General features: G+C 37.1%; 1 protein-coding gene across 2 annotated transcripts in view; it reads right to left on the bottom strand.

Moving 5' to 3' along the window:
* The window catches only part of LOC126162387 (probable enoyl-CoA hydratase, mitochondrial), a 55,283-nt gene extending 38,098 nt beyond the window's left edge, over positions 1-17,185 (bottom strand). Inside the window, exons 1-3 of one of the 2 annotated variants that reach the window (XM_049918863.1) lie at positions 17,164-17,185; positions 15,344-15,544; positions 1,711-1,835 (exon numbers count right to left, since the gene is read on the bottom strand). In XM_049918863.1, the coding sequence (XP_049774820.1) occupies positions 1,711-1,835; positions 15,344-15,437 (219 nt within the window). In that variant the 5' untranslated portion in view covers positions 15,438-15,544; positions 17,164-17,185. Of the gene's footprint in view, positions 1-1,710; positions 1,836-15,343; positions 15,545-16,847; positions 17,055-17,163 lie in introns of those variants that run through there. The other variant, XM_049918861.1, reaches the window with a different exon arrangement.
* Between the last annotated feature and the right edge of the window lie 821 nt (positions 17,186-18,006).

Below are 18,006 nucleotides of genomic sequence, written 5' to 3'. Positions count from 1 at the left end.
ATCTACCAAAAACTGAAAATACTATGAAAGGATAAGATTGCTATTCACCATGTGGGAATGACAGCAAGTCACAAACAGGCACAACAAAAAGACTTCTATACATTTATGCTTCTCGCCAAAAGGCCTGCTTCAGAAGTAGAAACACACACACACACACACACACACACACACACACACACACACACACACACACACAATTACTGTCTCTAGCTGCTGTGGCCTGGACTGCAGACAGCAATTGCCGCCGATGGAAACAGCTGTTTGGCATGGGTGGTGACAAGGATGGGGAGCTGGATGGGGAAGGAGAGGGGTAGTAGGGTATTGGTGAGGGAAGTGTTGGGTGCTTATAACAGTGAGCAGGGACAGATAGGACTGCTCAGTGCAATCAGGAAGTTGGAGGGGGGGGGGGGGGTAAAAAGAGTGAAAAAGGGAGAGAAATACAGAAGGCGAAGAATACTAGTGGGTGTATTAGCAGAATAGAAGGCTGTGTAATGCTGGAATGGGAATAGGGAAGGGGACAGGAAGGTGAAGGATAGATAATAGTGAAGATTGGGCCAGTGTGGTTACAGAGACGTAGAATGTGTTGTAGGGCGAGTTCCCACCTGCGCAATTCAAAAACATTAGTGTTAGTAGGAAGGATCCAGATGGTGCAGGTTTTAAAGCAGTCACTGACGTGAACACACTGTATTGTGCAGCATATTCAGCAATGAAAGTATCCCGACACTTGTGCCCTGCTACAACCATCAACCTTTCATTTGCCTGTTACATTTCCAGGGGATGTTTATGCTTTGATGGCCATTGGCTGTTAAGATTTGCTTTAGGTTGTACAACTGTTGCACAATGGTAAAGTAAGCTATTACAGAATCCAAATAGATAGAATTTTTTCTCATTTCATGTTACATGAAGGGCTTCTCAATTTCATCAACAATGTTATGCGCATGTAGTGCAACCAGTCACAATGTCTAAAGAGCATCGATTGCAGAAAATACACATTATCTATACAATAACATAATATTTAAAAAAAAGTCGGCTAATGGTTATTAACAAGCTAGCATTTCTAACAGTCCTCGTACATGTATCTGTGTACTGTTAAGTGGTAGTCCATTCTTACGTAGATACTATTTGAAAGTTACATGTCTCCATTTACTGAAGGGTCATCACCTTTTTCTTGGTGCTAGACATGTGATTACACTCAAATGTTATAAGACAGTTCTTTTCAACAAATTCTCATTGCCCTTGGTATGAATAAAATAAATCTTATGGGATAAATATCTACAACATATGCAACATAAGCAAGCATATATGACCACTTTCAGCTTAACAGCTTCTACTTTGCTTCAGGAGCAGTACCATGAAGTGGCACATGAGCCATGTTAAGTAAGCCTGTATCACATTTTAATGGGCTACTCAAGTCAACTAACACTCGCAAGGAAAAATTACCTCTTTTCATATTTGTATGCTTGTGTCTTACCTAAGATTAGAATTTATGTTTTTTCAAACAACACATGAAGATTATCATATCTTTACAATAAAACCGTTCTCCAATCATTAAAATGTTCTTTCTTTAATGTACAATTTCTGTTGGTATGCACATGATTAGAGAGCCATTAGACATCAGGTGGCATGAACAATATTCATGCTAGTGAATCATTCAGAAAGGGAAACAGAATTGCAGCATAAACAAATAAACAAAAAAGAAGATACACTTACTGCATATCCATGTACTGCGGCAATCACAGGTTTTTTACAGTGAGACACCCTAGTCCAGTGACCCAAGAAGTTGCCCCTTACTGTATCGGAATATGTGTAATCCTTCATTTCCTTAATATCAGCACCTATACAATACAAAAGTAAATCAGAAAAATTTACGTTTTATGATTCAAACAATATTAAATCATTTGATGATCAACAATCACACAGCAAAAATGTGCAAGGATGGGTTGATAAATCTGGTAAATTTCTACAGAACAGTTGTATTTTTGTTAAGCAACATGTCTGTTAGTAAGGGTGAATGTTTTTTCTTAAACTTCATAACAAATGCAATGTACACTTATTTGTTAAATTGTAGGTTTCACATTTTTGTAAGAATGATAGATGAGCAGCTTCCAGTGCTAAAACATTGTTATTTGAGAAAGTGAGCTCCACCCCAAATTCAAACTGAGTTGACCAAAGTTCAAGGGGTACTTTGCACCAGAATATCTTTTTTGACTACAAGTAGATTGACATGTTCTGGAAGCATGGTGGACAAGGGTCATTTGAACCTACAATGGCGGTCACCGGCTTTTGTGCTGTGTGACTTCATATGCAACCACGTGTGTTGTGCTCTTCCCAGTCTGAAGACTGGTTTGATGCTGTTCTCCATGCACCTCTGTCATGCACAAACCCCTTCATCTCTGAACAACACACTTTTTACCTCCACACTTCTCTCAAACACTAAGCTGGTGATCCCTTCAAGTCTCAGAATGTGTCCTAACAATTGATCCCTTCTTCTAGTCAGGTAGTGCCACAAATTTTTCACCCGAATTATATTCAGTACTCTCTTCAATAGTCACGGGATTGACACATCTAATTTTCAGTATTCTTCTGACCTAAACTGTTTTAACATCCCTGTTTCACTTCCATACATAGCTACATATACAAATACTTTCAGAAAATATTTCCTCACACTTAGATCTATGTTCAATGTTAACAAATTTCTCTTCTTTAGAAATGCTTTTCTTGCCATTGCCAGTCTACATTTTATATCCCCTCTACTTTGGCGTCATCCACTATTTTACTGCCAGAATGACAAAACTCGTCTACTACTTTAGATGTCTCACTTCCTAATTTAATTCCCTCAGCTTCGCCTGATTTAATTTGACTACATTCCATTATCCTTGGTTTGCTTTTGTTGATTTTCATCTCATAGTCTCTTTCCAAGACACTGTCTATTCCATTCATCTGCTCTTCACAGTCCTTTGCTGTCTGTGACAGAATTACAACATCATCGACAAATATCAAAGTTTTTATTTCTTCTCCCTGAACCTTAATTCCTTTTCCAAATTTTTCTTTGGTTTCTTTTAATGCCTACTTAATATACAGACTGAATAAATCAGGGATATGCTACAACCCTGTCTCACTCCCCCCCCTATCACGGCTTCCTTTTCACACCTCTCGATTCTTGTAACTGCCATCTGGTTCCTATACAAGTCGAGAATAGCCTTTCGTTCCCTGTATTTTACCCCAGCTACCCTCAGAATTTCAAAGAGAGTATTCTAGTCAAAGTTGTCAAATGCTTTCTTTAAATTAATATTATAAATGTAGGTTACCTTTGCTTAACTTATCTTCTAAGATATGTTGTAACATCAGTACTGCCTTGTGTGTTCCTACATTTCTCCAGAATCCAAACTGATATTCCCCGACACAACTTCTAGCAGTTTTTTTTCCATTCCTCTGTAAGGAATTCGTGTTAGTATTTTGCTACTATGACTTATTATACTGACACTTTGGTAATATTCACATCTTTCACCACCACCTTTCTTTGGAATTAGAATGATTATAATCTTCTTGAAGTCTGAGGGTATCTCAACTGTCTCACACATCTTGCACACCATATGGAAGAGTTTTGACATTGTAGACTCTCCCAAAACTATCAGAAGGTCTGATGAAATGTCATCTACTCCTGGGGTCTCGTTTTGACTTAGGTCTTTCAGTGTTCTGTCAAATTCTTCTCACAGTATCATGTCTCTGATGTCATCTCGATTATGTCCTCTTTCATTTCTGTAATATTGCCTGAAAGTTCATCTCCCTTTTATAAGCCCTGTATATACTCCTTCCACCTTTCAGCTTGTTGTTCTTTGCTTAGGATTGGTTTTCAACTAAGCTCTTTATATTCATGTCACTGTTTCTCTTTTCTCTAAAGGCCTCTTAATTTTCCTGTAGGCAGTATTTATCTTTCCCCTAGGATATGTTTCTAAGTCCTTACATTTGAGCTAAAGTCATTCCTGCTAAGCCATTTTCCTCTTCCCCTCAATTTCATTTTGGGACATTTGTATTCCCTTTCACTAGCTTCATTTGTTGCATTTTTATATAGTCTTGTTTAATCAATTAATTTCAATATCTCCTGCTTTATCCAAGGATTTCTTCAAGGCCTTATCTTTTTACCTATTTGATCCTCTGCTGCATTCACTGTTTAATCTATTAAAGCTATCCGTTCACCTTCCACTGTATTTCTTTTTCTTGTTGTGGTCAGCTGTTGCCTAATGTTCCCTCAAACTCTCGACAATCTTTGCTTTTTTCAACTTATCCAGGTCCTGTCTCCTTGATTTCCTATCTTTTTGCAACTTCTTTGGTTTTAATTCACAGTTCATAACCAGTAAATTGTGGTCTGAGTTCACATCTGGGAAATGTCTTGCAATATAAAACATGTTCCTGAAATCACCGTCTTAACATTGTATAGTCAACGTGAAATTTACTGTCTATCAGGTCACTTCCATGTATACAACCTTAAGAACTGTACAACACAATATTTGTTTCGCATCTATATTATTATTATTATTCTTTCTTTCTTTTCTCAGATGTTATGTCTGGTCAAAAATGGAAAGTGACGCGGACCTTGATCAAGCGTGACTTCCTTTTAACTGTACGGTATATGTTATATTGCATTTAGGAACTTTCGGGTGATTGAACATGTATCAATAATTACGGATTTCTGTAGTTGTATATATAAAGTTTGGATGTAGCTGTATTGCATTGATGTACTGGTGGATATTGTGTGGTATGACTCCTGTAGTTAATAGTATAATTGGTATAATGTCAACTTTATCCTGATGCCACATGTCCTTTACTTCCTCAGCCAGTTGGATGTATTTTTCAATTTTTTCTCCGGTTTTCTTTTGTATATTTGTTGTATTGGGTATGGATATTTTGATTAGTTGTGTTAATTTCTTCTTTTTATTGGTGAGTATGATGTCAGGTTTGTTATATGGTGGTGTTTTATCTGTTATAATGGTTCTGTTCCAGTATAATTTGTATTCATCATTCTCCAGTACATTTTGTGGTGCATACTTGTATGCGGGAACATGTTGTTTTATTAGTTTATGTTGTAAGGCAAGCTGTTGATGTATTATTTTTGCTACATTGTCATGTCTTCTGGGGTATTCTGTATTTGTTAGTATTGTACATTCGCTTGTGATGTGATCTACTGTTTCTATTTGTTGTTTGCAAAGTCTGCATTTATCTGTTGTGGTATTAGGATCTTTAATAATATGCTTGCTGTAATATCTGGTGTTTATTGTTTGATCCTGTACTGCAATCATGAATCCTTCCGTCTCACTGTATATATTTCCTTTTCTTAGCCATGTGTTGGATGCGTCTTGATCGATGTGTGGCTGTGTTAGACGATACGGGTGCTTGCCATGTAGTGTTTTCTTTTTCCAATTTACTTTCTTCGTATCTGTTGATGTTATGTGGTCTAAAGGGTTGTACAAGTGGTTATGAAATTGCAGTGGTGTAGCTGATGTATTTATATGAGTGATTGCTTTGTGTATTTTGCTAGTTTCTCCTCGTTCTAGAAAGATTTTTCTTAAATGGTCTACCTGTCCATAATGTAGGTTTTTTATGTCGATAAATCCCCTTCCGCCTTCCTTTCTGCTTAAAGTGAATCTTTCTGTTGCTGAATGTATGTGACATATTCTATATTTGTGGCATTGTGATCGTGGAAGTGTATCGAGTGCTTCTAGCTCTGTGTTACTCCATTTCACTACTCCAAATGAGTAGGTCAATATTGGTATAGCATAAGTATCTATAGCTTTTGTCTTGTTTCTTGCTGTCAATTCTGTTTTCAGTATTTTTGTTAGTCTTTGTCTATATTTTTCTTTTAGTTCTTATTTAATATTTGTATTATCTATTCCTATTTTTTGTCTGTATCCTAGATATTTATAGGCATCTGTTTTTTCCATCGCTTCTATGCAGTCACTGTGGTTATCCAATATGTAATCTTCCTGTTTAGTGTATTTTCCCTTGACTATGCTATTTTTCTTACATTTGTCTGTTCCAAAAGCCATATTTATATCATTGCTGAATACTTCTGTTATCTTTAGTAATTGGTTGATTGGTTGCTGCCAGTAGTTTTAGATCATCAATGTATAGCAAATGTGTGATTTTGTGTGGGTATGTTCCAGTAATATTGTATCCATAATTTGTATTATTTAGCATGTTGGATAGTGGGTTCAGAGCAAGGCAGAACCAGAAAGGACTTAATGAGTCTCCTTGGTATATTCCACGCTTAATCTGTATTGGCTGTGATGTGATGTGATATTATTTGAATTTGTTTGGATATTAAGTGTGGTTTTCCAATTTTTCATTACTATGTTTAGGAACTGTATCAATTTAGGATCTACTTTGTATATTTCCAATATTTGTAGTAACCATGAGTGGGGTACACTATCAAAAGCTTTTTGGTAATCAATGTATGCGTAGTGTAGTGATCTTTGTTTAGTTTTAGCTTGATATGTCACCTCTGCATCTATTATCAGTTGCTCTTTACATCCTCGTGATCCTTTGCAACAGCCTTTTCGTTCTTCATTTATAATTTTGTTCTGTGTTGTATGTGTTATTACTTTCTGTGTAATGACTGAAGTTAATATTTTGTATATTGTTGGTAGGCATGTTATGGGGCGATATTTAGCTGGGTTTGCTGTGTCTGCTTGATCTTTAGGTTTCAGATAAGTTATGTGTATATGTATCAGGGAATGTGTATGGGTCTGCAATGTAACTGTTAAATAATTTAGTTAGATATGAATGTGTTTAGGTGAACTTCTTTAGCCATGAATTTGCTATTTTATCTTTTCCAGGGGCTTTCCAATTGTGAGTAGAATTAATTGCTTGGGTGGCTTCATGTTGCAAAATTATCACTTCAGGCATCCGCAGTATCATCTTGTATGTGTCTGTTTCTGCTTGTATCCACCATGCACGCCTGTTATGTTGTACCGGGTTTGACCCTATGTTGCTCCAGAAGTGTTCCATGTCTGTTATGCTTGGTGGATTGTCTATTTTAATGTGTGTGTTATCTATTGTCTGGTAAAATTTCTTTTGGTTTGTGTTGAATGTTTGGTTTTGTTTCCTTCTATTTTCACTTTTTTTGTATCTTCTACGTCGTTTGGCCAATGCTTGTAATTTCTGCTTCTTTTCATCTAATTGCTCTATCGCTTCTTGTTGTGAGATTTTACTTAACCTTTTCCTTTTTTTTTTTTTTTTTTTTTTTTTTTTTCTCTCTGACATTTCTGCAAGAAGGAAGTCAGTACCAAGACAAAGTTATCTGTGCACCGTTCAATCTTTCGACCAACTTTGTTGTATGGGAGCGAAAGCTGGGTGGATTCAGGTTACCTTATCAACAAGGTTGAGGTTACGGATATGAAAGTAGCTAGGATGATTGCAGGTACTAGTAGATGGGAACAATGGCAGGAGGGTGTCCACAATGAGGAAATCAAAGAAAAACTGGGAATGAACTCTATAGATGTAGCAGTCAGGGCGAACAGGCTTAGATGGTGGGGTCATGTTACATGCATGGGTGAAGCAAGGTTACCCAAGAGACTCATGGATTCAGCAGTAGAGGGTAGGAGGAGTCGGGGCAGACCGAGGAGAAGGTACCTGGATTCGGTTAAGAATGATTTTGAAGTAATAGGTATAACATCAGAAGAGGCACCAATGTTAGCACTGAATAGGGGATCATGGAGGAACTGTATAAGGGGGGCTATGCTCCAGACTGAACGCTGAAAGGCATATTCAGTCTTAAATGATGATGATGATGATTCATTTCTTATAAATTGTGTTAGCTGTCCGATGTCTTTTCTCAGTTTTTCTATTCTGATCTGTCACCTGTGTTGCCATGCTGGTTTTGTGGGTTTCTTCTGTGTGTTGGTTGGTTCCGATCTCTGCCTAGTGTGTATACTTAGTGTAGTGAGTGCTCCTATATAAACCAGTAGTTGTAACTCTTCCATAGTTGTGTTTTCATTTATTTTGTTGTGTATGATTGTGTTGATAGTTGTTGTTGTTGTTGTTGTTGTTGTTGTTGTTTCGACTTGTGGGTTATTTGGCGGTCTATGCAAGAATGGTCTAATGTCTGTATTTGTGTCTTTGTATTCTATATATGTCAGCTGAAATTTCTCTTCTATATCTAACATGTGCGTCACTTCGTGTTCTATTTGTGCTTGTTCTGGTGGCTGTCTTAAGATTTTGTTTTCCTCTGATTGTTTAATTGATGCGTGTTGGTCTTTGTTTGTTTGCTCTGGGATGTTTGAGTCCATTACTGTATTTTCTTCTTCTTCTTCTTCTTCTTCTTCTTCTTCTTCTTCTTCTTCTTCTTCTTCTTGCACATTATTTTGTTCCAGTATTTGTTGTACTTGTTGTTTGATGTTTTCTAATTCTGACTTGGGTATCCTGTTATTTTTTATTATTCCACGGATCTAATCAGCTAGTCGTTGTTCTGTTAAAAATTTTAATTCTGGGTATCTGGTAATAAATGTTATGTATACTTGTGATCTGTATCCAGTTGTGTTGGTTCCTAGGTTTGTTGCTTGGTAATAACAGAACATGAGGTGTTGATTAACTTCATCTGACCATCTCATCCTCTGTCTTTGTTTTCCTTCTAGGGTGGTTGCAGGAAGCGTATCCTGCAAAACACCTCTATTTGGATTTAAATCATTTTCCAGTTGGCTATTATTATTATTATTATTATTATTATTATTATTATTATTACGTAGACTGTGGTGATAGACTGATCTGTAGTGTATCCTGAAGTCTCAGTTTGGTTGAAAGGTTACAATTCAGTAGTGTGTTGGCGAAGTGGTATCAAAGGGTTCAACTGACCCAACATTGATTCAGAAAAAAATGGTTGATCAAATTCATGGTACAGTGATAAGCCATTGTATTAAGATCACTGATCTTACACACACACACACACACACACACACACACACACACACACACACACACACACACACACACACCCACCAATACTCTTGTATGAATGGGCACATTTTCTGAAGAGCTCAAAATGCATCATGTTTAACACTGACCAAAACACTTAAATTTTGAAATTTCTAAAATTTTACAAATAAAAACAAACATAATGAAGAATATTTACAGCTGCCAAGTGACTCTACACAAAACATGGATTCACTATCATGCCCTGGGGACAAAATAATGGGCTGGTAAGGCAAAAGAGCCATAACCAAGTTTTATATTTTGTAGGTGGAATAATGATGGCAACTTTTTGGAACTCAGTATCATCATGACATTATTTGGGATATGATAAAACAGTGACTGTCTCTTATCACACAATGCTAGTTGATTGATGCAATGAATTAAAGTAGAAATGACCAACATTTCTAGGTACAAAACAAGGGAAGGGAGGGTTATAGCAACATGACCTTACCTTCCCATATATTGAATGTTGAGATACAAAAGTTGTCATAACATAGCTACTCATTCCATTCTCTAAATTTTGTCTTACGACACTGTTTGGTCTCCATATCTCAAATGAATGAATTTGAGGTAACAAATTTCAATAAAAAATGAAGCAAAAACAATTTAAAAACTATCATATGTGGAAAAAATAAAAAAAGATATGGTCTTTGCCTGCTGAAACACAGGTGGTTATTAGGGACATTTACCCATCTGCAAGCCCATAAGTTATTTAAACTGTCAGCATGACATTAAGTAATCAATAAGAGTATGACATCTCTTAGCTATGAATTGGAGCTAATATATCTTGCCTCAATCACAATATAATCACAGGATGTGATAAGCATTCAGCAACCTATGGCAGCTACAACACAACTGGGAAAAAAAAAAAAAAAAAAAAAAAAAAAAAAAAAAAAAAAAAAAACACGGACTGTACTGGTGGCAAAGTATACTAAGAAAACATTTCCTAATATTATTCCCAAGCAGCACTGCACCATATAGCCCAAGGAATGATAGAGTGAGTGAATGGAACACATTGTAAATATTATCATAAACTTTCAATTTCAGTAAAACTATTTTTCTGTGTATTGCTGATTACTGCAAACTATCCTACTGGTTATGAAAACAAATCGATGAAGATATCACCACAAATAGAGTAACTTGTTACAAGAAGGTGAGGATTTTAATAATACAAAACCATCTTTTCCACTTAATTTGTTCGTAATAATGAGATGGTATTTGTGTGGTTATCAGATGTTGGGAATGTTTTTCCCCCCCTTTCTGATAATTGTCATCTCGCATTGGAGGTATCATGAATACAAACATATTGGCCATAAAAAATGTTTCAGAAAAGACATTTTAATTGCATCAAAATTGGTGATATGCTGAAGATTATGAGGCAACACCTTCACAGTTCCAGCACTGGTTGTTTAGTTGAGGAATTTGGGAACAATTTGCTTCCCCTCGTTTAGAGAGCATGTACTGAGTTAATTAATAGCACTCCAGTTGCGAATATTGTCTTTACTGAAGTCCACAAATGGTTTCAATCTTCTCGCCCAGAGACTATTTTCACGTGGATCTGAAAGTATCATTGTAAATGTGTGATACAATGGATACTCAAACATTTTAAATAATAGGATGGAGAGAAAAAAAAAAAAAAGTATGCCGATATACAGTATCAGTACAGTAGAATCTTACATTCTACACCTGCAGTGAAGCAATGTCAGATGCTTAAAAAAGTAAAAGTAGAGTAGATATAAAAATCATATCCCTTATGCAACTATTTTAAAATCTTACTGAATTTTGTATACAGGGTGTCTCACCTAACTCTGCCATCTCAAATATCTCTTGAACAACAACAGATATTCCAAAAATGGTTTTCACCAGCATGAACATACAGCAGGGGCGCTTAGGAAACCAAACACTACGCAAAATTTTAAAACATAAACAAAACACAGTTTTCAACACAAACTTGTGCATTTTTAAATGGACACCCCCTATTATTTCGTATGCAATCAATAGCATGAAAAATCGCAAAAATAATGGCATTGGTTGCCTCACAATATGTCAATTACATCCCGAGAAATTGCGAAGCAACGTTGACGCTTTAAATAAATGAAGTGCACATCCTGAGAATCGAGTGTGCATCTCATGCTGCCAGTAATAGTGATGTCATCGACGTACTACGTCAGTGCATTAATGTATGGTGTGGCATTGTATGACAACACATCACTGGCCCATATTTCATTGATGGCACTCCTAAAGGGGGGATAGTTTAGCCCCTTCTTGAGCTGTACCTTACTTGAACTGGTCCATCTCTTATAATGTGTCAAATAATGTGGTATCAGAATGATGGATGTCCTGCTTATAATGTTTATTGTTGCAAAATGACAACTAGAGGTACAATTAGTGGTAACACACTTGGTTTCACGTTTCTAATCATCATCCGTTCTGAAATATGTGGCTTGTAAGGATAGCAATTGGCGTCACCGTTTCTGACGTAATGCATCACATGTAGTACTGTGCTCAGAGCAGGGGTTTCCTGCACTAGCACCTGTGCCCTGCCGTAAACATACCAATATCACCACAGCACACACTACCTTCAGTGATACAAGTATCTCCTAATCTGGTCTCCTGAACTGCTCTCATATTGTAACATAATTCACATACGTTGCCACATTAAAATCTGTTTTCTTGTAGCTTGTTTCATTTGCCATCATATAGTCAACATGCCAGCCTTCAGTAATGAATAACAACTAGATATTATTTTAATTTATGGCGAATGTCACTGAAATGCAACCGCAGCTGTGACACTGTATGCTGAATGCTACCCAGATTGGCGGTGTCCTTCACGTCGAACCATTGGCAATATCTGCAAGACACTCACGGAAACAGGAAGCTGGGCTTCCACAAAATGTCGACATACAATGCCAGCAACTGGCAAGGGAAACTAAATTGCTGTTCTGGCTCCTGTAGCACACAATCCTCAGGTGGGTGTACAAGAAATTGCACGAGGTGTAGTGTGCAGTGTGTGCACACAGTAGTGTGTGCAGAATCTAGCATTGGTATTGGTGTCATCCGTTATATATCTCACTGCACCAAGAACTGAACAGGAATGACTTTGAATACCAGATTGCATTACGTCGTTTTGCATTTCAGCAGTTGCACGGTAATCCAGTATTCCTAAGCAATATGATGTTTACGGACGAGGCGTCATTTATAAATATCATGGTAATGTGATCTGCGGAACATGTACTACTGGTCCACACAAAATCCCCACTGGATTCGCAAAGTTGCTCATCAATGACAGTAGAGTGTCAATGTTTGGTGCGGTATCACTGCTAACTGTACTGTACGTCACTATTTTTACCGTGGAACATTAAATGAACAGTGATATGCATTATTTCTTCAACACACACTAGCACTCCTCATGGGGGATCTAGGGTTGGAAACTCTTCTATCAATGTGGTTCCAACATGATGAATGTCCCGCACACAATGAAAATGTTGCCTCAGATAGTCTAGATGTGACATTTCCAAATAGGTAGATGGGATGGGGAGGTACTGTGCGATGGCCAGCACGATCCCCCGACTTGATGCCATTAGACTTCTTTCTCTAGGGCGCAGTGAGTGACAGAGTGCATCAAGAACCCCCAACGACAGTAGAGAATATGTAACATTATATTACTGCAGCTTGTGCGGCAATATCTGTAGAAACTCTACAATCTGTGCAACACTCTCTCGTTACCCGTCTGCAAACGTGTATTGATGCAAACGGAGGGCACTTCGAACATATGTTGACGTGACACAGTTTCATTGGTCGAGATGTAGGTGTATTTTCTATGCTGGATGTAATGCAGAACAATACAGTTTCTGTGGGCAACAGGGCACTAGTGAATGTATTTAGCAAAGCGAATTCAAGTGTGTTATCTCTAATTGTAGCTCTAGTTGTCATTTCGCTAGAATAAACATACATTTACAATCTGAAAAACATAACTTTGCATTGGACGTGTTACTTGTTTATTTCTGTGGATTGCGCATACCTTCCCATTGTGTGAGCCCCTGACACAGGCAGCATAAGGTGCACGCTTGAGTCCCAAGATGTGCGTAAGCTGTGCACTTCATTTATTTCAAGCGTCAACTTCGCTTTGCAATTTCTCGGGATATAATTGACGTATTGTGATGCAACCAACACCATTATTTTAGTGATTTTTCATGCTATTGATTGCATACAAAATAATACGGGGTACCATTTAAAAATACACAAGTTTGTGTGGAAAATAGTATTTGTTTACGTTTAAAAATTTCGTATGGTATTTGATTTCCAAAGTCCCTGCCGTACGTTCATGCTGGTGAAAACCAGTTTTTGGAATATCTATTGTTGTTCCAGAGATATTTAAGGTGGCAGAGTTAGCTGAGAGAACCTGTACATATGTTTGGTCTCCATACCTCAAAAAATGACTCAGATATGAAATTTCAATAAAAAATGAAGCAGAAATATATTATACTTGTAGTTTTTCCGTTGGCAAAGCAAGTATTTAAAATTTTGAACACCTCAAAACACAACTCCTCTTCCTCAAGCATGCCAATTTTTTTTTAAATGTATCAGACTAAACAGTTTTATAATCATTCACATACACACTTTTCCTGATATGAAGCATATCACTTTTAAAGTGACAGACTTTACTTTCTTGATCATTTACCATGGCTTCACCAGACCATAATCTAAGATTATATATATTCTTTCGCCACTAATTTTGTAAATACATGAACTTAGTTTTTGTGTCCTACTGTGTAAAATGTTCATATATCCATTGTATTACAATAGCAATTTTAGACCCACTTGAAACTGGCCTCTGAATGTGAATGGTCATGTTCTTCGATTAAGGCCATATTAACAGCTGAAGTGGCTATTAACCAACTTTGAAATTATCAAACTAATGCATTTAAACCTAATCACTTTGTCCTAAGTGTTAGCAGAAAGCAGCATGAGTAGATGCCCAAGAGCACATCACTCAGTCCAAAATACCAAAAGAAAGACCTCACATTGCATTTGACACTGCACAAATATCATCATGTGAAGTATATTTGATAATGTCCATTTGCATACGCCTAACATCAGCTGCTCAGAACAAAGTTTCACAAATTTCACAAAGACAGAACCATCTACTGATTGTCTATGAAGTCACAAGTCATTGTTTTGATTTGGCAGTCTTGGTTACAGGTGAGAACAACAATGGCTTATAAAATTATTGTTTCTGTTATATGCAAAGTGTGCTGTAATTCAATTTTTACGTGCACAAGGGTTTACAGCTGACCATACTCATCATATGTTACGCCTAGTTCATGGACCTACAGAAATGAGCAAAGGAATGGTTAGATGAACTGTGTCTAGACACTAAAAGCTGAACAAACGTGCACAATTAACAGCCAAGTGGCACTCAGTATCCAGACTCGTCAATTTGTCCAACAGGTGTACCATACACTGCTAATAAAGCAACAACAGTTGTTCCAACTAATGAATTTCTTCGTATCGGATATACTGTTCCTTACACAGCTGTCTTGGAAAAGCTCAGATATTGCAAATCATGTAAGGTCAGTTAGTAAAGATGGTAACTGAACAACACTAAAAGCACAGAATGTTAACTAGGCAAGTGTTTTTGGGCCACTACTGACAAGAGTGGAGATGATTTATTTTCCCGTGTTGTTACAGATGCCAATGCAGAATCAAACCAACAGTTGATTCAGTGGTGACATTCTTCACTTTAAAAAAAATTAGAAGGATCTCCTTTATTCAAAAAATAAAGACTATTTATCGCTCTCATTGATGAAATTGTTTTGGATGATTGCATGGAACAAGTGTCAACAATTGCCACTGACCTGAACTTTGGAACTGATACGCGTCACCAAAAACCAGTGGTACGAGTAACTATTATCTGGGATAGTCCTCCATGAAAATGCACATTCACCCACTGCTGTCTGTACCAAGGACACTTCAGCATTTCTGCTGGAAACTTTTAAACTGTTGTTGTCAACTGGTTTAATTTCTGGGTGGTGAAATTCTATACAGGAGGGTGGAGACATTACTACAATGTTCTGGGAAGCATGTAGATGTGATTTGATTATATGGAACAGCTAGGCAGGTGTTTAGGAGACTAAAACCACCAATAACAGCTTTTTTTAATGACCACACACACACACACACACACACACACACACACACACACACACACACACACACACACACACACTTTTATAATCTGACTTTTTGAGTATGCTCTTACAATTGACTGCAGCTGAGTAGGTAGTTCCAGCAGGATCCATATTGCAATGAAAATAAAATGTATTAAAAAATTTATTTGCTAATCTGTCTGGATTACACTCTTTGCATACTAACTTACCTGCTGCAAATGCTTTCTCACTTCCAGTAATGATAACAGCACCAATATTGTCATCTTTCTCAAATGCATCAAGAGCGCTTCCAACTTCATGCATCAAATCATTGCACAGGGCATTCAAAGCTTTGGGTCGGTTTAATTTTATGATACCAACATTTTTTTTCTCTCCAGCTGTCTCAGTTAGAATGTGTGTGTATGCACCACCTGGAATGATATATGAATAATATACAGAGCATGGAAATCACAACATACTTATGGAAAAAACCATGTACGCACTTCTCATTATAAAAATAAAAACTTTGAAGTACCTAAATTCAGATTACCAACATTAGATAATAGAAAAGTCTGCATTGTTAATTTTAAAGCACATAACGTAATAAAAATGCAAGACTGGGAGCAGGGCACAAAGTAATTTTCAGTAATCTCTTCAGAGTTATGTTGTCTATCAGCTTTACTTCTCAATAGTGCTTAATAAATTGTTTTATTACACTACTAAAAAATATCTTTAATAGTCAATACTGAAGAATTTCAGTTCACTGTGTCTTTACAGCTTGCTTCTTCACTGGTGGCATACACTGATCAAGCCACTAATAACCAAGATGTAAAACTAACTATTTTAAAACATTCAGATTCTGCTTCAACACCCAACAAGAGAATAATTCAGCAAATGTGGACAAATTCTTAATTAAAAAAGTGGACTAAAGAGATGTATTGGGCCCACTCCCTCCTCTGATACCTTGGTTGTAGTGACAGACTAATCTGTAGTAGGCTACAGCCCGTGGTCTAGGTTAGGCTGGATGGTGCTATTTAGTTGTGAGTTGGTGAAGTCAATGAATATGAAAGAAAATCTGGTTGTGGTAACAAACTGGATGGTAAAGAACCCAATGTTTATGTCTGTGACATATTTAAAAATGCATTGGGGGTCCAATATGTGTAACTTTCAACCAAAAAGAACTGGTTTTAATTTTTCTTTAGTGTTTTTTATTACTTACATTCCACATCATTGGGTGGGAGATTGTTTCACAGAAATCTGCATTATGTACGTTTTTCATAAATAACATGCTCCACATAGATGGAATAATTGTGTACAATGATTTTTGAGTTTAATACATTTATATTACGTGGAACTACGCACACAGCACACTAATATTAATATTGCTTTCTCCAGCATAACTACCATCTCTATAAAGATTTTACCTGAATCGCGAATCGATTAATGGAGAAAAATCCATTCAGACTAGGTATGTATAGCACTGTTAGGGGTTAAATGGTGCAAGTTTCGTTCCACGTCACTACTTTCATACATCCTAAACACGATCCGTGGGAAATTAACAGGTGTGTAAAATAGCATATTCCGAATAGGCAGCAACATTGAAACGACAGTATTTCTGCCGTAACAGCAAACAATACAACACCGACCAGTCGAATAACATTATTTATTGGTTAAATGCCACACGGCTTTAAGCTAAGGCGGCTGAATCGTCATGTGAAACACTACAGTACATACTTGTCGCATATTTTTTCGAAGCAACGTATGACCACCTGGAGATCCCAGACACTCTCCCAGTTAATACACGCGTAATGTTGAAAGTTAGTGCCATTTTTGGTCCAGACCAGCACAAATATTTATTCGGCGAGATCGCTTCTGACCAAGTGGTACTACGGCACAGCCGGCTATTTGTTTAATGCAACACGTCGATATGCCGTTTGTTCGAAGTCCAAGGCCATTACCAACCCACTTGTAAAGATAAATAGAAGAAAGTCCATCGCGCTGGACATTTCAATCATGTGAAATATCAAGCCACTGCAGATTAAAAACATACCAAATATATTTTCGTCTTGCCCGTTTACTGGTAATATGTGAACACTTCTGTTTACAACTACTTTACATGGCAGATGTTTACAAGGCTAATTGACCTTTGCGATATTCCTTTTAACACTTGGATTCCATCTCCTAAAAGGATATAACAAAAATACTCTTATCATTACTTCAGCTGTATAAATGTTGTGGATACAGTAATGTATGGATTAACGAAAGTGAATTAACACGGCAGAATTTTGCGAGGCCATTTTCTTTCTGAGTGTTTCAGTTGAGCCCTGCCACATTTGTTCTCGTCAGTCACGGATGTGTCGACATCGTGACTGCTGTTCACACATTCAGCTATACATATGAGAAATATTCACTAAGTGTCCAGAAGAGTATACTCTTAACACTTTTTTTGAGACATCAGTCTTCTGATCGGTTTGAAGCGGCCCGCCACGAATTGCTTTCTATACTAACCTCATAATCGCAGAGTAACACTTGCAATCTAAGTCCTACATTATTTGGTGAATGTATTCCAGTTTCTGTTTTCCTCTACTGTTTTTACCTTCTACAGCACCCTCTAGTACCTTGGAAGTTATTCCGTGATGTTTTAAAAGATGTCCTACCATATTGTTCCTTCTTCTTGTCAGCGTTTTCCATATTTTCCTTTCCTCGCCGATTCTGCGGAGAATCTGCTCATTCCATACCTTAGCAGTCCACACATTTTTTGGCATTTTTCTGTAGTACACCACATTTGTTCCGGTTTTCCCACAGGCCGTGTTCTTAATCATACTTTTTCAGAAATTTCTTCTTCAGACTAAGCCCTATGTTTGAAACTAGTTGACTTCTCTTGGCCAGGAAT

Source organism: Schistocerca cancellata, chromosome 2 (assembly GCF_023864275.1).
Source record: "Schistocerca cancellata isolate TAMUIC-IGC-003103 chromosome 2, iqSchCanc2.1, whole genome shotgun sequence".
Classification (NCBI taxonomy): domain Eukaryota; kingdom Metazoa; phylum Arthropoda; class Insecta; order Orthoptera; family Acrididae; genus Schistocerca; species Schistocerca cancellata.
The sequence above is the reverse complement of the archived record's forward strand: the minus strand, read 5'-3'. Positions and strand labels throughout refer to the sequence as shown.